The sequence below is a fragment of the Juglans microcarpa x Juglans regia genome, chromosome 3D (assembly GCF_004785595.1).
Source record: "Juglans microcarpa x Juglans regia isolate MS1-56 chromosome 3D, Jm3101_v1.0, whole genome shotgun sequence".
NCBI lineage: Eukaryota > Viridiplantae > Streptophyta > Magnoliopsida > Fagales > Juglandaceae > Juglans > Juglans microcarpa x Juglans regia.
The window spans coordinates 2,373,603-2,394,777 of record NC_054598.1 but is presented as its reverse complement, the minus strand read 5'-3'; the positions used below and the strand labels follow the sequence as shown (position 1 = coordinate 2,394,777).

Below are 21,175 nucleotides of genomic sequence, written 5' to 3'. Positions count from 1 at the left end.
GGTCCTTAATACATCGGTGGTCTGCCATTCAAAATGCGATGAATAAATTTTGTGCTAAACTCGCCCAAGTTGAAGGGCTAAATCAAAGTGGTATGACTGAGCAAGTCAAGGTATAAGCATCCACTTTATTATTATTTATATGCGTTATGTTTCCTTTATCTTTAATGGGTTGGTTAATTATTTGATTTTCATTTTGAATTAGAAGTTTGACAAAGCGAAGGTCATGTACCAATCGCTTGATAAAACGGCATTTCAATTCAAGCATTGTTGGCAGCTATTGAAAGACCAGCCGAAATGGAATTAGCGTTGCACAAAGGACGGGACAAAGCGAAAGTCAACGATGTCCCCTACATATTCGCGTACATCAGCAGTGGCAACTAATTCACCCATTGATTCAGTGGGTGGTATAGAGGGTGAGAATCTGGAAACTAATGATGTCATCAAATTGGATAGACCAATAGGGAGAAAAGCTGAGAAAGGAAAATGTAAGGCCCAAGGCAGGGTCTCAGAAGAGCTTGTGGAGCTCAGCAAGAAAAGGTATACTCTCTTAGAGTTGTCACATGCTTAGGAGAAAGAATTTTTCCGACTCAAGGCCGAGAAGATGGCATATGAACGAGAAATGGAGGAAAATAAAAGTAGACAAGAGGACGAGAGACTGAGGTTGGAGGCGGAGAAACTGGAAATCGCCCGGTTGGAAAAAAATGAGCGCATAATGTTGCTTGATGTGAGTACGTTAAATGAAGTTTAACAGATATATTTCCAGCAACTCCAATGAGAGATATTGGCGCGACGCAATGCATCCTCATATTGAAGCATTTATTTTTTTTGTATCTAAACATTTATTCAGTATTAAAGGTGATGTATATTATGAACCACTCGATTGTGGCACTTTTATGCGTTAATTGTATTATATAATTTGTACGTTTGCAAAGTTTTATTAAGAAGATAGAAAACGTGATCGTCGAATTTAAGTCATCCATGGATAGATGTTGCTTGATTATAACTAGACATTACAAATTCTTAAACTATTATAGATAATGAAAATATTACAATAACTTAAACTGCATTTTCTTGAACCAAACATGTTTTTTGGAATGGAAATTCTAGAAACTTGAAATACACCGTCGCTACTAATGATAAAATAGAGACTCCAACACAACATTCTCTTCTATTGTTAGGAATGGAATTGCCAGTGATGTTCAATTAAATATGCTTGTAGTTGATGATGTGCCGAGCTGTCTCTTATTTCATGATGGCGCTGAATGAAGTTCATAAACTCATTTGTTGGACTGCGTGACAATTCTGGAATATCATTATCAAGTTGATCGTACTCCATGATTAGACCCTGACTATCATCACGCTCATCCTCAATGATCATGTTATGTAGAATAACACATGTTTTCATTATATTTGTTAGGTCATTGACTTTGAATAATCGGGAAGGTCCACGAACGATTGCAAATCGTTGTTGAAGTACCCCGAATGCATGCTCGACATCTTTTCTTGCAGATTCTTGTGTTGTGGCGAAGTTTTTCTTCTTATTCCCTTAGGGTGATGGAATCGTCTTCACAAACGTTGGCCACTTGGGATAAATACTATTAGCAAGGTAGTACCCCATAGTGTAGTCGTTGCCATTGATTGTGTAATTGACTGGTGGAGCACGCCCTTGGGCAAGTTCCGTGAAAATAAAAGATCTCTCTAGCACATTAATATCGTTGTGTGTACTAGGCATACCAAAAAATGCATGCCATATCCAGAGATCATATGAAGCAACTGCTTCTAAAATAATAGTTGGTTCACCGATGTGGCCAGAGTACATACATTTCCAAGCGGCGGGACAATTTTTCCACTTTCAATGCATGCAATCAATGCTTCCCTGCATTCCTGGGAATCTCCATTGTTCACCAACCACAAGCAATCGAGCAATATCATTGGCATTTGGAGACTGCAAATATTCATCTGAAAAACAGTTACGATTGTCTTGCAAAATGTTTTAAGGCTCTCCATTGCTGTGCTTTCTCCGATACGTATGTATTCATTCATAAAATCTCCAGTAACCCCATAGGCCAGCATTCTAAGTGCTGCGGTTATCTTTTGCATAGAAGATAAACAGAGTCTTCCGGCATTTTCTCTTCTCTGGATGAAGTAAGGCTCGTAAGCCTCTACCTCATTTAAAATACGGAGTAATAGGGCACGATTCATCCGAAATCTTCTTCGATATAGATTGAAAGGATATACTAGATTTTCTGCAAAATAGTTGCGGAAAAAGCGCTCGTGCCTTTGAATATGATCACGCCGAATAAATTTACGACGTTGGCGATTTCCACGATATCTCGATGACTCTCCATCAGCCTCAACATTAATAAAAGCATCCAACTCATCATCAGATGACAAGTATGTAAGCAATTTGTGAAAGAAAGAACGAGCCATTTGATGATAGGAGTTGGAGACGAGACTTCGGTTCGATTGAGAATATGAATGCAAGCAGAATGCGTATTTATAGAGGAAAAAATTACCGCTGGAGAAAAGACAAAAAAAGTTACTGTTAGGAAAAAGACAAAAAAAGTTACTGTTGGAGAAGAGACAAAAAAAGTTACCATTGTATAAATGAAAAAACATGTGTACTAATCATGGCGAATTCAAAATGTTACCGTTGTACTATTTTGCAAAATATTTTATCATCAATACGCAGAAAATGCACATATTTAAAAAAATTATTATTTTTAATACCGATGTTGAATTGAAAAATAATATTGTATATGGAAAAAAAATCGTATAAGTATTTATAAAATGTGATTTTTGAAAATAAGAGAATAAGACAAAATAGTTAGTGGTTAAAAATAAAAATGGAAGTGAGAGAAAAAAGAAATAAAAAAAGAAAAGAAGAATATTATTTTAATAGAATAGAGAAATGATAGGGAATGAGATGTATAATATTTTTTGAAGATGAGTAAGATTTAGGATAAAATTATAGGGAGTGTCTTTTTTAGCTAAAATTTAGAGAAAATTTTAGGCATCCGGATGGGGATGCTCTAAGGCCTAGTTTGAATAGCAAAATCTTTTAAACTCATCTTATTTTAATATCCAAATATCATAAATATAAATAATTCTCAATTTCAAAATTTTCATATAATCATTACATAATCATGTCTTGTTAGATTACTCAAACTATCTCATATAATTTCATCTTATCTAATTATTATAATTTTTTCAAACTATCATACAAAATAAAATAATCAATTAAAAATTTTCAAATTTAAAATAAAAAATTATATTTTAATAATATTTTATTTAACTTTCATCTCATCTTATCTATGTAACAAAACGAGGTTAAATTTTTTTTAACTTTTTAAACAAAATAAAATAAAGAATTTAATTTTTTTAAATTTTAAAATAAAAATAATATTAAAAATTTATATTTTAATAATATTTTAATTTTAATATTTTTATTAAAATTTCTTATACTGATTTCCTAAAATTTCATTAAACATAATAATTTAAAATATTTTCACTATTATTTATGTATTAGGTTACTGTCCAAACTAACCCCGTTCCTAGGCTCCAATCTCCATCCGTAAACTCTAATACTGTGTCCCGCACGCGCTTTAAATCCTAGTAGGGGCACGATAGTACACTCCTCATCTTCAACGGCAATATCGAGAAGTCGGTTCCGCGATCCCGCAACAGCAACTGCCGGCCAACAAACAATTTAGCGAGAAACGACGTCGGCGGATGAGTTGTACAATGAATGTACCTGATGCCTGGTCCCTGAGCCGACCTACCACCATTTAAAAATGCGTCCAGGCAAACGAAGCCTGACCAGAGCTGTCGCATTCCCCCCCCTGGGCAGGGGGGTCCAGCACCAACTTCGGTTAGCAATTTGGATCTTTTCATCCGATCGAAACAGCGAACCAGGGCCGTGAGTGGGTGGTTGGTTCGGGTCTGGTTGACTTGTATCCGACTCGCTCGACTACCCGCAGTTCTGAAACTGAAATATGGGGAGCATTGACTGCACCTCTGCGTTATAGTAGTAATGGACGGCCTTTCTCCATTCTGCGAAAGGCGAATGCAATACATCATATACTAAATGCCAAAAAGAACAAAAGACAATTTCTCTACGCTCTACTAAAATTGCGTTTCAGCGGCTCAACCACCCCCATTGACCGCTTCGTATCGCATCCTTTTCACCTGATAGTCCGACTCCCTCTCTTTGTGCCAGGTTCTGTTTTCCCATTTTGACGATTAATTGCCTCTTTGAAGGAGATTAAGCGATTGAAATTGCAATTCTGAACCATTTTCTGGTTTCTATTCCAGTAGCTAAAGATGGGAAAGAAGCGTGTCATGGTGCCGGCCCAGGAGGTTGACTTATCCACCGTCAAGTACGAACCCGAAGCTATCCAAGGTCGCTTACAGGATCAAATTTCACGCGCAAACTTTGTTACTTGCAATCTTTGTGTGATAAATTTAAAAACTGTATTCTGATCCATATGATCAATTACTCTTCTTCTTCTTCTTCTTCTTCTTCTTCTTCTTTTTTTTTTTTTTTAATTTTATTATTATTATTATAAATTTGGTCTCAATGGCTTGCAGCACCGCATTTGACGGGGTTCATATTCAAATTTTTTGTGAGCATAATTGAAGCGCCGGTGATAGGCTCCCTACTCATATCCTACTTGAAGAAGAAGAATAAATTGGTCGAGGTATGTTCTTTTTTGGTTACTTCTGAACTTGAATTTATAATTGCAATTGGATTTCCAGCTATAGGAGACTGAATTGGCAATTTACAGTTGTTGCGGAATACCGTGATACCAGAGGCTCCCATGTTTAAACCTGAGTTTCCTCCTCAAGGTTTTTTCCCTCTCTTTTTTTGTGCAATATTAGTTCATTTTGTTTGGTTAAAGTTCTAACATATTTTGTGCGTCTATATATATATATTGTTATTGCTCTTCTGTGTTGTTCATCTGTTAATTTAAGTAATCGCTTTCTTTGCTAAAGAACGTTTTTTTTTTAGCACGAAATGATTCAATGAGTTTGATCTGAAATTAGAACCAGAACATGGCGTTGTCACCCTTCATGAGGACGGGAAACCAGAAGACCGAGTTGAATCGGCTTTGAAGTGTCTTCCAGATTACGATCTTCCTGGAAGCTGGAATGGGAATCAAGATCCACCATTCAAGTACTGGAAGATCCGTGATTATGCTTATGCTTATCGGTCAGGGCTTGCGACCCCATCTATAGTAAGTTTCTATTATTTGCTAGTAATCGCGTTCATTTTCACCTGGATTACAACAGGAAAGTTCCCATTTCGAAGTGTAGGTGGCAGAGCGCATCATCCCAATTATCGAGGAGTTCAGCAGTGAGAAGCCCCCGCAACCATTGTTGATTTCCTTTGATGCTGAGGAAGTCAGGAAGCAAGCTGCAGCGTCTACAAAAAGGTTTGAGGAAGGTAAGGCTGAGCTGTGATGGTGTTATTCAGGCATATGATGCTATTTGCAGGTTTAATAACTAAAACAAGTAATTCCACTCTAATGTAAAATTTTATCATGTATAATTGTGTTGACTGCAGTGGAAATATACCCCAGTTAATAATTATGGCATTTTTGGATGTCGTTAATGCAGGAAAGCCGTTATCTATATTGGATGGGATTTTCATGGCAATCAAGGATGATATAGATTGCTTTCCTCATCCATCTAAGAGTAGATGGCTATGGAGTTTTTTTTTTTTTTTGAAAAAATTATTGGGTCAGACTTTATTTGATGTATTAGCAAACTCACAGCATCATTTTGTTGTGACAGGCGGTAGTACATGGATGCATCAGGTTCGCTCTGTCAAAAAGGATGCTGTTTGTGTTTCAAGACTGCGTAGCTGTGGTGTGATCCTTTTAGGAAAAGCAAATATGCATGAGTTTGGCATGGGTACGACTGGAAATAACCCTAATTTTGGGTAAGTTTATTTCTTAGCAGCTGAAACAATGCAATTTCAATACCGATGTTGATGTTTGACATGAACAATATGTCTATGGCAAGGTGATATCCAACGAGTTTTAACTGACAGTTATCTGTGCAGTCAGACAAATTGATGGTGGATAGTGGACGTGTAAATATTGTACACAGTCATTGCCACTAAAAACTCTTTAATTTTACTTTGTGGACATTTGCAATAGCTGTCAAGATCTTCAGTTTTAGATCTAATAATGTACATAGATGAAGAAAACTTCACCTTTCCGTTATGTTGGTAGTTTCGGGGCACCTTGATAGGGGGCAAGGAAATGGGTCAGTGGGTTGGGTTTGGGTTGGATTTTTCTTCGGAGTAGTGTGCCAGACACTATGCTTGTAACTGGGCTGGGAAAATGCAAGCTGGAACCAATTCAACCTTGGCAGGGCTCGAACTTTGAACATAGTATAGTTAGTTATCCAGGTTGGTGTGTTTGTGAGCGTAGCTTGGATTTTAACTGTTTACCAGTGATGATTGGATCAACCTGAAACTTACTTAGGGTCTGCTTAATCCCAACTCTGACCTGTAAGTAGTTTAGTAATGTCCGGTTTCTAGCTGTTTGGTTATGCTAGGCCTTGAGAAAAAAACTTTTAGTCCAGCTAATATAATCCTATCTCTCAATGCACTGAGCATGTTAGTCTTTCCAGATAATTATTTTGCATAATTTTTCTCTTATATATATATATATATATATATTTTGCATAATTTTTCATTTGTAAAATATTTCCACATGGATGAACTGACAGACGTCAGCAACTTGAGGAATTGTTCAATGTTATAATTTGTTTCAGATAATGGAATCTCACTACTATCTTTTGTTTACTCTTTCTTTCATAACCTTTTATAAGTACATGCATACTTATATAAGGACTCTAACCTTTGGGTTTCTTGGATAAGATATTTAACTCTTGAGTTTTTAATTTCTTTGGGGAACAGTTCCTTGTTTTCTCCCTCCCAGTTTGGACAAAATTTATTTCCCTGATTTATGTATTTTGAAGTGCAGATACTTAAAAAAAAAAATGTATTTTTGAAGTGCAGAACAGCAAGAAATCCTCATGCACCTGAAAGGTATACTGGTGGATCTTCCTCAGGTCCTGCAGCAATTGTAGCTTCTGGACTATGCTCTGCTGCACTTGGAACAGATGGCGGAGGTTGTGCAAATAGAATATGTTGGCTGCACTGTGATTATCATTTCTTATTTGCTAATTTTTTATGCTTAATGTAACATTAAAAGGCAGGTTCAATCCGTATTCCTTCATCCCTCTGTGGTGTAGTGGGCTTCAAGACAACGTATGGACGGACGGATATGGAAGGGTAAGCCTTCCAGCTGTGGGATCGAGCATGATGATATATTGCTAGTATATCTGGGCCTTATGCTTTTACAAAATAGATACTGCTCACTACTTGAAAATGAAAACTATATTTTCCAGATTCTATTGTAGTGTCTGATATCTCTTTTATTTAATAGTAAATTTATTATTGGAGTTATCCTGTAGGTCAACCCCCTTGGAAAAAGTCACTGTGGTTCTTGTGTAAGGATGGTAGTTGTTATGATTACTATAATGATCCTCCTCCTCCAACCAAGGTAGCAAATATTGAGAACAATAGATAATTCGCAACCACTGATAAATGATTCCTTGAAAAGTTAAGGATTGGTAATCCTTTTTAGAAATCAAATGGATTCGATCTTAACTTCTACATACACGAGGAAGGTAATAAGAAAAAGGAAAGAAGAAACTCTCTGTGAGGTGAGTATAATTAAATGTGTGGTAAATTTTAATTTGCTTAATTCTTTTATGAATAAAATTTGTTTACTTATAAATAAAAAATAAAAAAAAAATAATGTACCCCGTGTGTAAGAGTATGAAATGGCTTAAGCTCCAATTAAAATATAGTTGGCTTCGGATCCAATGAGTCTGACTAATGCTTCTGCCTCAATCAGTGCAACCCTTGCAAATGGCCAATAGGAAGGGCTAGGAGTCCTCAGTTATTCACACTCTAAACGTTTACTTAATGGCATTAATGTACTGAAGATACTTTTTATGCTATAGGAAGAGATTTTTATTTTTATTATTTTTTTAAGGATGAATGATTAAAATCATTCTGTTTGGAACCTTTTCTTTGTAGATCATTATGTGATGCTGGGACTGTGGAGATTATTGGACCAATTGCGTCAACAGTGGAGGATGTCATGCTAGTGTAAGCATTTCATGCTTGCGATGATGTTGATCAGTACTCTGGCTTGTTATGAATTTCATCCTATTTTTGTTCCTTGCCTGGGTCTATTGCTGATGTATTATCAGTTACATTGGAAAACATCTAAGTTCTGCATCAATATTTCTCTCTCTATTGCATAACTCTTGAATCATTAAGACCTCCCAAATTGGAATGTCCATTTTTTAGGATATTATGGAATATTGACTTGACTTGAAGTGCATAATCCTTTTGCTCATAGTATCTATTATTTGCAACTATGTCTTGGATTCCCAGTTCTGTACATTACATCAGTGTTCGATGCACGCATGTTACAAAATATTGGCTTGTTTAAGTGAGCAGTTAGTAACCATTTGGTTGAGAACACTAGCTATGTTCCTTAATTTGATCTCATTGCACTATAATTTATCAGGTATGCAGCAATCTTGGGATCCTCTCTTGGAAATAGAAAGAGTTTACAACCGGTAACTTTAGTAAACCTTATTACCTATCAAAATAGCATACAAGTTTTTACTTGTCGAAAAACAAAAATGTACAAGTTCACCTTCTCCATTTATCTTTCTACTTTTTAAGGATTGAATCATTTGACTAGTATCTCATGGTTTGTCAATAAAAGAATATCCCCTATATTGCATGTTGTTGATCCTGTTTAGATATCCAACATTTGAAGGGAACATCATCTAATGCATTGTTTTTCACATAAAGCTCATAAGTTTCCAATATTTCCCTCCTTAATTTGAACTCAAATAAAGTCAAGGAAAAAATGGGTGTAGACTTCTTGAATGGAGGGCAAGTTGGGAAGGTTATTAAAATTGTGTCCATTGACTTTTCAAAGTGGGCAATGTCCCAAAATAGAATAGACCAAAATATGAGACAGGGAGTGCGTAGCAAAAACATAAAAAGAAGATGCATGCCCCATTGATTACAATAGATCCAGAAGTGAAATTCCTAATAGCTCTTACAGCTCATCATCATTCCAATGATGCATTTGCATTGACTGCCGATTTGTTTAATTTTTCTAGAATCAAGTTGTCAGTTACTTCACTGGTTCTCATTTATTTTCCCAATTCAGTTTGGATTATGGCTTAGTTGAGTTACGTGGTCCTTTTTAATTTCTTCCAATTGTTCAGGGCATTTAGTTGGAATAGTAATCATTTTTGAAAGTGGAATTAGTTATTTATATAGCTCGGTACAGACATGCCTATGATATCTTTGATAGCTTTTATTCCTCTAAACTGTTAATTATGATGCACCTTTGTTTAACTATCTGAACTGTGTATCACATTTAAATTTAACTATTTTACTTTATTTGTAGTCTGCACCTTGTTTGCCAATACTGTCAGCACACGACGGTTTAAATGCTTTGGAATCATTGCGAATTGGAAAGTATACAGCGGTAATCTCACATTGGTTTTCACCAAAGTGGATGAAATTTAACTGCTTTAGATATCACGACGTCATTGTAAGAGTATATAATTTTTCTGCTGCAGTGGTTCAATGATGTAAACTCGACTGATATTTCTGATAAGTGTGAAGATATTCTAGGTTTGCTGTGCAAAGCTCATGGTTGTAGAGTAAGTGCATTATGACTACTATGCACTTTATAACAATTTTACCATTCACCCTTTTGTTATTTAGTTTTGACATAAAATGGCTTTTTCTGTCCTTTGACATGCTAATAGTTTGCTCTGAAAATACATTTGAACTTGAGAATTGAAGTGCTTATTCAATCACACTGGTTAGATGCTTCATATTTCATGTATTATTTTTCAAGATGGTGGAGATTGTTATACCCGAGCTCCATGAGATGCGCAATGCTCATCTTGTTTCAATTGGATCTGAAATGCTGTGTTCCGTGAATCCTGATTGTGAGGATGGGTATGTTTCTTTGCCTTTGTCGAAGGAACATTAAATAGTAGGTTTATTGTGTGCTGAAACTGGAACAAAGACCTTTCTACAAATTATTGGATTTTTTCTGAGTGATTGCTATTATTATCCAAGGATGACATTATTTATAAAAAAGACAGAATTAATGGTGGCATTATATTAAATTGATATCTTCTCCTCCTTTTGTCATTCTGAAGGAAAGCTGCGAGAATGACATACGATACTCGTACTAGTTTGGCCCTTTTTCGATCATTTACTGCATCAGACTATGTTGCTGCCCAGTGTCTCAGGTGAGTCATAATAACGATCATTTACTGCATCACACTATGTATGCTGTTCATATAATTGATTCTTCATAATTTATATCGGAATTGTCTCATCCTTACAAGCTTCCTTAGTTTACATGGATTTTCAGGAAGGTCTATGATGTTTCATAAAAGAGGGATTGATTCTCCCTCTTAAGTAGATATGTGATCTTCAGGGTAGGAATCTAGCGAGATGAAAGGCTTATCGTCTATCTCCCACTTTGTATCTCTAATATTTACACACTGCTCCATAGATGTTCTTTTCCTTTCCTTGTTCCCTTTTCAAGGGATTTTTCATGAATTGTACTGGATGTGAAAGACTAGTAAATTAATGACTGATTTATTTCTAATCTTGTGCATGTTAAAAGCTACAGTACCGTGCTTTCTGAAATGATGCATTGAATTTTCCATCTCTGGGTGAAGCTAGATTAATACAAAATTACCAATGACAACTTGGAGAGCTCTTTGGAAAACCCAAAAGCGGGTCACGAGAATGGGCAGAGTGATCTTGTTTCCCACTTTTTGTTTGTTAAGACATGACAACCCTGTTTTTGATTGCTCATGAGTTTTCACGGTATAAAAGACCCAGATGTCTTTTCTGGATATATTTATCTACTATTTATGGTTGTTCATAACCTCTTAAAAGTATCCAGGTGCAGGGGCACCCTATTCCTACCATGATGTGTGGCACCTTGACCAGGCCTGATGGACCTCCAGAAAATAGTTCCTTTCATGCATTTTAGGTCTAGTTTTTCTTGTTCATTCTTCACACAATGAATGATATCATATCTTCAGAAAGCTCTCATTTTAGATTTCTTTCTAGATGCATGATACGGAGAACTGGGGGATGCTCATTATATGCTTATTGATCTTCTTTTCTTAGAGACCCTTGGGGAAATATCTGAGATTCTTCTTCGATATATCATGCCAACTTATGTCAGATGTTATAGATCTAATTTTACCCATCCTCTTTACACAATGGTTCACACCATCATTTTCAGAAAAATATGGTTTAAATGTCATGGACACAGAACTTAAAATATCTAACGCATTTTATCATCTATTACATCCTCATTTAAGACCGTATTATAATAAGTGAGATACTCAAATGCTCTTTGCTTGGTCTAATTTAGATATCTTATAGTTTTTTGCATATACTCTTCAGGCGAAGGATAATGTACCATCACATGGCAATATTCAAGAACGTTGATGTCATAGTGACCCCAACAACAGGGTATGTAAGCTTAACTGATCACTTTGATAATAAGTGCAGCTAACGGATCAGATCACGATATACATAATTAATCCAATTGGGGACTGAATTTGGATATGGACTACTACAGTCCATCACTGTGGTACTACAGTTCTTTTCTGGCTCTTTTTATAGAAGTATCGAATAAATATCTTTTTTTTTTTTTTTTCTCGGTCTTCGGTTTCCTGGTAATTATTGACTAAATGCCTGATCCAGTCTGATCACGATCCTCTTAGGCATATTTTTTACAAAGCTTATATTTAGGTTTATATTATGCACATTCTGAACGATCTCAATCTCTGCTTTGTCAGTTTCTGGGAGTTACTTTAGCCATTTGCTTCTAGCTAGAGTTTCAGTACATAGTCTTACTCTGCTTTTCAAAGAAAATACTAATTTTAATTGGGCACTTGTTTACTTCTAATTGATTATCATGTGTAACCTGCATATGATATTTTTCTTTGAGATATTGTAACTGGACTGATTTGCTTTCTTATGCAAAACAGCATGACAGCTCCCGTGATACCTCCTAGTGCGCTTCAACATGGGGAGACAGACATGCAGGTTACAGGCATGTTCATCAAAAGATTATTCTGTCATTTGAAAAGTATGAATTGAAAAAGTGATTTTTCATCCAAGATGATTTTTCAACCAAGATGATTGTTTCCAAATCTGCAACTGAAAAATACTCATTATATTCCATAACTTTAACCTGTCGTTAGAAGGCCTCAATGGGCCAAATATGTTTTAGAACTCCACAGAAGGCCCAAGAGACCTTGTTTATCCCACGAGACCAATTTACCCTTCTATCATTTCATCCCATGTAGCATGTTACTCCAGGTACGAGCATATGTACCTCTTAATGCCCTTAATCTGAAAATAGCACCTAAGCTACGTGGAGCAAGTGGGATGTAGTTATATCACTGCATGAGATTCTAAAACCTTGCAAAGCTTGAGATGGCTGATCAAATTCTAAAGCTACAATTGACCATATGAAATTGTAAATTAGGGCATGTCTCTTTTTTGTTATTTTAGATTGAATTATCTCCAATTTCTAAAATTCGAGATTGTTCGATGGGCATGTTCTGGTATTGTAGATTCGATTATCTCCAATTTGAAATTGCAAAATAGGCAAATGGCCAGTTTCCCTTTTCTCGTCAGAGATTCTCCATTTTATGTCTCTTCACGCTACATCTGTAGTACAACGTTGTTTCCTGGTACATCTGCTTTGTATGCATAGTTTTACACCTCTTACCATTTTTAAAGTCTCCTTCCTCTTGTTTTTCAGGTGATCTTATGCGGTTTATCATTGCAGCTAATCTTCTTGGACTTCCTGCCATTTCTGTGCCTGTGAGTGATGCATATCTTATTCTTAAATTCATATCTTTGTGTTGTATTGTTTACATACATATTCCCGGTAGTTCGCTTTCATTCTCGGTAAGTATGTGTAGACTTCTACCTACATCATCAATTATGAATATACATTTGTGCTTTTCTACAAATGTTGCAAGAATTCCCACCAATCATAATGCATTTGGAAGCAAGATCTGTAAAATTTTAATCCGAAGAGTAAGAAATATAAAAAGGAAAAAAAAAATGGAAATCCAATTGTTGATTTTTTTCTTGATTTTTCTGTTTCTTTTCTTAAGTAGAACATAAGGTGCTGGATAATTGGAGGAACAATCAATATTATGGTACTCTGAAACATATATGGATGTCTAATAATGTAAATAAACTGTAGCCCTACTTCCCAAGCTGGGTTGATGTTGAAATCTCAAATAACTGATTAGGTTGATCAGTTGATGGCATTTTGTTTCCCCTTCCATATCATATGCTAATTAGTAAGCAATTTATTATGCATACAATCCTAGTGGAAACTTCTTTCACATATTTTGACCTTGAGAAAGCACTCTTTAATCTTACCCTCACCTATCTCTGTAATATTTACTTCCTAAATTATGTTTAAAAGCACTTTCTGTTTGTTTTAGTGTTGACCTTTAAATTATTCTCATTGTTTTCAAAAAAAGAAAAGAGAATTTGAACCCTTCGTGAAAATTCAAACAATTGGTATTTGAGCTCAATTGTTCAAACCAGGCCTTAACACATAAAGCTAATTTCAAGGAGTTTGAAGTCAATCTTGTAACCTATTAAATTTTTTTTTTTTGGCACAGCTCCAAGGTGCTTGATAGCCCATTACATTCAATCACTATTCAAAGCAATGGCATATGAACACCAAAGGTGTTTTGTGACCACCTTTGGTGTTCACTCTTCTGTTGTCTTATTATCTTATTGTGGATCAATTTTATAACTTTCAGGTCGGTTTTGATAAACAAGGACTTCCAATAGGTTTGCAACTAATTGGCCGTCCATGGGGTGAAGCTTCCCTTTTGCGTGTGGCTTCTGCTATAGAGGTATCATCAGTTCTTATATATATATATATATATATATATATATATATATATATATATATATATATATATATTATTGAGTGAAAGAAAATTGATAATTTCTAGGGCATGCCTTGACCCACATCTTATGTCTTTTCAGGAACTGTGTGTAACGTCCAAGAAGAGGCCTGTGTCTTTTTATGACGTTCTGAGGACTAACTAAAGTGCTGCCTCTTGCTGTGCTCGTGATAGCCATTTGTTAAAACGCAATATGTCAGGATTCTATGCTAATTGGCCCACGTCCAACATCAGTTTCCTTGGTGAAATTGATCCGTTGTGACAATAAATATCCATCTTCTATTGGACAAGTTGCATGTAGACCTTTTCATCAACTTCCTAGAGGTTTGTATGTAATTGGCTTCAGAACGAGACCCGGTGCCATATATAGTTATTATGGAAACAGTTAAGAGACTGAATTGCGTTGAGAGTCAGGTTCTCTTGTTTGCCATGTTCATACCTAAGCCCCCAGGCCGCCCGGCTTAGGGATTTCAGAGCACAGTTGGAAGTTTCTTGTTGCCGTTGTTCCGCTCTCGGGTACTTAAATCCTTGTGGCAGCTGCAGGCTGCAGCACCAACAGACTAGCATAGCAGAGAAATCGATTTCATAACGACAACAAACAGTACGTCGCTCATGGTCTAACAAAAGGGTGGTGTAGGAAGGGTATGGTGATGGAACAGGCGTAGATTGGCTTGAGTTGCTCCGGATATCGATTCTATTACAGTGTCTCTTATCACCTAATTATCTAGTTCATCCAATTTTCATTCAAAAAGGAATCAATGTTCATCCCTTCGTTGATTAATCAGATTCAAACTCCACTATTTGAATATAAGTACTAAAGATACCAGCAGAACATGTTGGAATGTCTAGTACGAAACCAGAGCTTGGAAGAATGCTTTTTTTTTTTTTTTTTTGATCATATCATGGAACTTCTTGTTCTTCGCTCACCACTTAAAACTTGTGGCACTTCTTTTACTACGTAAATCCAGAATCTGGCTCTTCTTTCTCCAATTTCTTCTCGACCGCAACATCACTTGGGAGATCAAGCCCAGAAGGTATCTTTCCTGGATAATTAGTTGGCGAGTCATCTGAACCTGCCATACTGGCAAAAGAAGAGAAATCGTTACGAATCCTGAATGGGACAGTCTCTTGCGGTCGTGAAGAGTTCATGAGCTCACCTTCTATCAACAATGACCATAGAACGAAGCTCACAATTCGCAAAGCTGTAAGAACATGTTGCAAAAGTTATTTCTCATTCACAAATGAGTTAATAACTGATTCTGCATCATGAGCCTATTAATTTTTATTTGAAGTAGTTACCTTATAACTGATGCTCTTACCCAAAGAAAAAAATGCATATGACATACACATGTATACACACAAAGGAAAAGAAAATACATCGAATTTATCACATTACAGCTAAAGGATGAGAAAAATATAAATTTTACCGCACATGGAGGACATGCAAAGACACGCATTTGTACTCAGACATTAGCATTATGCAGTTTCTCAGGACAAAAGAGCATTAAGCTAGAGGAGAAAAAAGCCAGAGGAACGTTTATGGGGAAAAAGTAAAGGAAAAAACTCGTGTGGGGAATATTGTATCTTATGTACGCAGGAGAACATGGGGTAACACTCTAAAAGGAGCATCCATATCAACTGAGTTTATGTTTCATGTTTGAAGGGTGCGGTCATAGTATCTCTAAAATAAATAAAAGGCATCATAGGTACTTACTGTTTGCATATTTCTTTTTTCACCAAAGGGTGACAGTCATTTCCAAACAAAGTTAGCGTATGAAACAAGAATCCACTGTGGGTAACAATTGCTATCTCCTTCTCTTTCCTTGTCCACAACCTGAGAAAGAAATTCAAAGAAAAGCTTAGGTCCCACATACAATCATGTCAAAGTCATGTGTGTGTGTTCACGCGCACATGTGTGTGCGCGTGCTTATAGTGCTATAACAATACTCTTATGTGGTAAACTGTACAGCTAATCGGGAACCATTATATTGAGAAAATCAATCCAAAACTTGTGACTTTAGATACTTCTTGAGATCCATTGCCCCTTTAGATTCATACCCCACAAAAGTTAATAGGGAATCATGAAGAGCTCTCGAAAGGTATTTTGTTCTCGCAAAAAAAAAGATCTTGAAAGACCTGATAAGCTAAACAGTTTATATTAAACAATATAAGATTAAGGGGACGTTTGGATACAAAGATGGGACACAAAATTCTCAAAACTTCTCATAATTTCATTTTCAAACATCAAATAACTTTATTCTAAGGCCTCTACACCATACACCAACCACATGGCATAATTTGATATGGAAAATAAATTTTAAAATTTGAATCTTACAAATCAAATTATGCTATGTGGATGGTGTATGGTGTAGAGGCCTTAGATATTGCTCCCAAACATCACTCAAACACAAAACATTTTACATTTTCAAATCTTCAACTTTTTCATCTAATTATTATCTAAACATAAAAACCAATACAACTTTTCAAGAAAACAAAAAAATCAATACAAAATTTACAAACTTCAAAACAAAAATAATATTTAAAAATTATACTCCAACAATTTTTTTTTTATAAGTAAGAGATAAACTTTATTGATATGAATGATATAGGAATGTACCAAGTATACAGGAAGTATACAAAAGAACACCTAAATACATTCTAAGAGCGATGAACTAAAGACAAGAAATCATGAATATCATCCCCTTTTCTAGGATTGTACTCCAACAATTAATATTTTTATTCAATTTTTTCTCTCATTTTCCAAAATCCAATAAAACATCTTAACTCAAACCATTTCACTACTATTCATAGAATTATGAGATAGTCCAAGCGTCCAAACGAGCTCTAAAGCTAGCTTTACTCTTACTTATAAAAAAAGGATTAAGCTAACAATCCTAGAAAAGCTCGCGGTCAACTAAAATAAAGTTTGACCTCTAAAATGATAGCACATTTAACAAACAATTGCACAAGTTAAACTCGAAGATGATAGCACATTAAACAATCAATTGCAGTTTCCATGTAGTTGGTGGTTGAAGTATCAGTGAGGTACTGTTTGAATGTATTTAGAGCCTAAATGCATTGACCCAAATCCAGAGTTCTGATAGTGAACAAAGGTCATCATCACCAGTTCATAAACTTCAATCCCCTAGCTGCAACTTCTTCCTTTGTCTCTCTAATATCGGCCTTCCATAATACATCTTCGTCATTTTCTATCTGCATAGAAATCTGAAAGTTATTCATCAGGGAATCCAAGGAAAAAACGAACGTTCACTAGTAACTGTATTGCTGCCTCTAGATCTACTTTATCGAAGTACTTGCCAGAGAAAAATCAATTGCAGGGAAAAGGAACTGATAGTCACTGATGTTTCTCCTTTTATCACAAGGGTGAACTCCCTGCAACCAGAGATATACAGAACAAAAGTAGCTTTAGATATCATTCAACGAGGCAGTTGGGCATTGCCTGCTGCAAGGTCAAAGGCTCTTATCCATACAGAGTACACTTCCCCATAGTTCAGCGCACATATATTTATTAATAGGTCATATTTCAGCATACATATTATATGCTATCTAAATTTAGATTGTGAGTGCCCCGCCAGTGGCGGCTAGGTGGAAGCTAATTTGGTTCTCCAAATGTGAGCTTTAAAGCATGGCTGGTTATTCACAATAGGTTCACTACTGAAGATAGACTTCTTCAGTGGGGACATTCTAGTGTTGTACATTGGGTTTTTACCGGGACTATTGCATGCACGTATCGTCTTTTTATCAATGTGGTTTTCTAACAAAATTTGCAGCATGCTCGATGTCTCAAACAATGCATTTATCATTAAGAGCCATTGTAATAAGCTTTTGAGCAACTCATATGCCATGTGGCAGCTAGCTATTTGACCAGTTTCCTTTTTGCCCTGTGGTATGTTCTCTCTGTGCATTTGCATCTTGTACTGTCATGTTTAGTTTATATGCAGAAAAAAATGAATTCATCAGAAAAAAAGTACTAAGCTCATTAGAAGTAAGAAAAATATCTATGGTCTAATATATATGAAACATGTTCCTTGAATTGTCTCTGTAAAAAGTTGAATCGGACATTTCTGAAATTTGTGCTGCTCAAATTAGCAAAACCAAGCCAAATTATCAAGGCACAAATGGAACAGTTGACACTCTTGCCTACAGAAAGCATTTTTTTCCATGAGATACTGTCAAGATTTTATACTCGATAGATAAGAAGTATTTAAAAGTAGTCTTGTAGGCATGATCTTGGGTGGGTTTTACACTGCCAACAACTAAGTTACTCGGCCGTTAACAATCTGATTCACTCTCATCTGATGGAAGGCAAGTGTAATTGCAAGAAAGGAGAATGGAAATATTCACAAGACATACCAAATGTTCTCGACAATGCTCTACTGCTATGATTGGTGGGCAATTAAGACTTGAGATTGCAGCACGGCCACTATTTCCCGCATTCGCCACCATTAGAGGCAGTACATCTGCCCTATCTGCATAACCCTCACCACCAAATACTCCAACAGCAGTTTGTATAGTCCTATAATCAAGTGAACATGAGTAAAATGTTGACTTTTGCAACATAAATCATGAAATATGTCTTTTCAGGGAAAATAACAACTAAAGAACCAAATCCATTGTCGAAAAGAAGCATAACTAAATTAAGTTAAGTTTTTTCCTTAAACTTAATTCTGAATTTTGTATATACTCTCTCTACTGGAGCCTTTCTGCATAACCATTGCAAACATGACCATAGTCTTTCAATCCCATCAAACAAATAAACGCCATGGATATTTAAATTACTGTTCCAAATACAAGCATGTTCTAAACACTTGCCCTATCTCAATACATTCCTTTAGACAAAGACCCTGTTTTTTCCTCTTTTTGGATGGTAATTATTTCTCAGGAAATGGAGTGTGAATCAAACCCATGTTTGAATTTCCTTTCAGCTGATTATATAATCCCATCAGAACTGCAAATTTTGGTGAACAGTTTGGAGTGCAACTTCCACAATCAGAAAAAGAGAGTGAGAGTGAGAGTCAATATGAACGTTTGAACTTCAATTCAAGAAACAAAAACTTCTGCCTATCTTTCAGAAAATATTACTAGACATCAATTCAAACATCAAAACTGATTATGACTGAAAGAAAAAAACCACAGAAGGAAGAAGAACTACTTCTAGATTTAAACAGAAATGTGAAAAGATATCAATGAATGGCCATGAAGAGGATTACAATAAGCTGACATAAAAACCTTAGCAATGGGGATGTAATGACTAAATCAATCGTCTTGGATAACCCAGATGCATGAACATGCTTTCGCAAATTATCAACCTGCAACAACAGCAAAAAAAAAAAAAAAAAAACAAAAACTTAAGCAACATTTTTCAATGGGGTATGGCGATCTTTCCAGCAAGGGAAAAATTGTAGATAAAATTGTAATAATGACTTGCTTCATACCTGCTGCCAGCCTAGTGGAGTTAGGTGTGCATCAAAGTAGTCAGGAGACAAGTATGCTTTGTAATTCTTATCTCCGTCTACATTGTGGATTCCTTGTCCGTGCCTCACCTGGATGTATGGTTTTAAAAGACCACAAGGCCTTAAGTTGCGAACAAAAGCCAAGAAAGAAGGCAAACTTGAATGTCCTTCAGACAAATTTATAGCAGGTTTAGATCCATGATGGACATTGTACATAATTGAAAAGTAGATTTGGGTACCAACCAGATGGAGAGTTTTGCATCGGTGCAGTGGAAACAAACTTGGACCTGCACCACCATCCATGTCTGCAATTGAACACACTAGCTTTCAAGTCAGAAACAGGAAAAATACGAGTAAAAAATAATGGTAATTGCCTGAAAAACTTCAAGTAAAAAAAACGGATTTCAAGATAACATTCGATTAAAATCATATATCTGTAGTGTATGTGTTTGTGCAACATGATCCGGAGACGTAGCTCAAATAGCATTACAAGGTGACGTCATATGGCTCGTGGCGCCATAGCACAACACATGTTCCCCTAACGACAATATCTGATCAGACCAAACAATGTGCCGCAAAATTAAAGTGAGTTAGTTCAGTTAGTGAGTGCTGAAAGCATGTATGGTTCAAGTCCAATACGTTTCCAACTAGTAATTCCTTCTTCATTTTCTAAAATTTTCATTCCATACAATTAACAGCTTTTCTTTCATAAACATGCAGTTACCACTTACAACGTGATGGGAAACATATATAACTAGTAAGGTAAATTTATAATTGATAAAGAAATCGGCATTATTAAAACATGCATACCTGTCTTGTATTTTAGACAAGATAAGAACTTTATGGTCAGTTTAACAAGTCCTAAAGGAAATAAACAAAAACCAAAAAGAACCCCACAACTTCCATCAAATTGGAATATACAATATCAAACCTTGACAGATCAGACCACTATTTTCCTACGGGATTCATACATCAAGGAAACCAAACATCTGCTAAGCTAAATGGGAGTTTCAAAATTATCTCAGTCCTCCTCCTAAGTCACCACCTAAAACAACTTAAATACATAATTTTTTTAAGAAAGAAAAAAAGAAAGAAAGAACCATACGCACGAATTAAAAAAAAAAAAATCAATAAAAAACCCACATGTGAAGATATATGTTAGAGGGAGTGCCGTGGAAGGGAAGGTGTACCGGGGGAAGAGGAGAGGGAAAGAGCCGAGAGACGAGATCGAAGCGGGGATGATTGAGACGGAGTCGGAGAAGCGAGAGGAATGCAAGTGGTGGAAGAGAGATATCATATGGTAGAGAAATGCGACTGCGCGTACGTCTGCTATCATGTGTTTGGCAGTGAAATATTTGAGATATTATACGAATAATAGTGAAAAAGTAACGATAAAATATTAAAAATATTAGATAATAATTATTAAAAATAATAATAAAATAATAAATAATAGAAAAATATATAATAATTATTAAAAATAATAATAAAATAATAAATAATAAAAAAATATATGTGAATACCTAAATTAAGATGAATCTTACACTTAAATACTCAATTTTAAAATTATTAAATTTATTTAAATTTGA

The 21,175-nt window shown here is 35.6% G+C and overlaps 2 protein-coding genes and 1 pseudogene across 15 annotated transcripts; 1 reads left to right on the top strand and 2 right to left on the bottom strand.

Moving 5' to 3' along the window:
* Nucleotides 1-1,174: 1,174 nt before the first annotated feature.
* LOC121254164 lies at nt 1,175-2,430 on the bottom strand (annotated as a pseudogene).
* Nucleotides 2,431-3,677: 1,247 nt separating this feature from the next.
* LOC121255386 (fatty acid amide hydrolase) lies at nt 3,678-14,595 on the top strand. 4 transcript variants are annotated; one of them, XM_041155683.1, is made up of 21 exons: nt 3,682-4,219; nt 4,315-4,402; nt 4,591-4,700; nt 4,788-4,848; nt 5,047-5,237; nt 5,317-5,446; nt 5,620-5,697; nt 5,797-5,944; nt 7,034-7,146; nt 7,234-7,309; nt 8,123-8,194; nt 8,622-8,673; nt 9,525-9,605; nt 9,700-9,783; nt 9,984-10,087; nt 10,294-10,386; nt 11,546-11,635; nt 12,157-12,221; nt 12,939-13,000; nt 13,966-14,061; nt 14,198-14,595. In XM_041155683.1, the coding sequence occupies exons 2-21, from the start codon at nt 4,324-4,326 to the stop codon at nt 14,258-14,260; spliced, it is 1,848 nt and encodes a 615-aa protein (XP_041011617.1). In that variant the 5' UTR covers nt 3,682-4,219; nt 4,315-4,323; the 3' UTR covers nt 14,261-14,595. The 4 variants fall into 4 exon arrangements, with proteins under 4 accessions (XP_041011618.1, XP_041011616.1, XP_041011617.1 ...); XM_041155685.1 differs by having other exon boundaries at nt 3,687-4,219; nt 11,567-11,635; XM_041155684.1 differs by having other exon boundaries at nt 3,678-4,402; nt 5,053-5,237.
* Nucleotides 14,596-14,892: 297 nt separating this feature from the next.
* On the bottom strand, nt 14,893-20,926 carry LOC121255443 (phosphoglycerate mutase-like protein 1). 11 transcript variants are annotated; one of them, XM_041155772.1, is made up of 11 exons: nt 20,780-20,860; nt 20,080-20,140; nt 19,833-19,894; nt 19,572-19,756; nt 19,366-19,445; nt 18,490-18,652; nt 17,434-17,508; nt 17,240-17,328; nt 15,830-15,949; nt 15,273-15,317; nt 14,893-15,196 (listed from the first exon to the last, which is right to left on the bottom strand). In XM_041155772.1, exons 3-11 carry the CDS (start codon nt 19,849-19,851, stop codon nt 15,070-15,072), a joined length of 903 nt encoding a protein of 300 aa, XP_041011706.1. In that variant the 5' UTR covers nt 19,852-19,894; nt 20,080-20,140; nt 20,780-20,860; the 3' UTR covers nt 14,893-15,069. The 11 variants fall into 11 exon arrangements, with proteins under 11 accessions (XP_041011706.1, XP_041011710.1, XP_041011703.1 ...); XM_041155776.1 differs by lacking the exon at nt 20,080-20,140 and having other exon boundaries at nt 19,572-19,679; nt 20,780-20,926; XM_041155769.1 differs by lacking the exon at nt 20,080-20,140 and having other exon boundaries at nt 19,833-19,909; nt 20,780-20,920.
* Between the last annotated feature and the right edge of the window lie 249 nt (nt 20,927-21,175).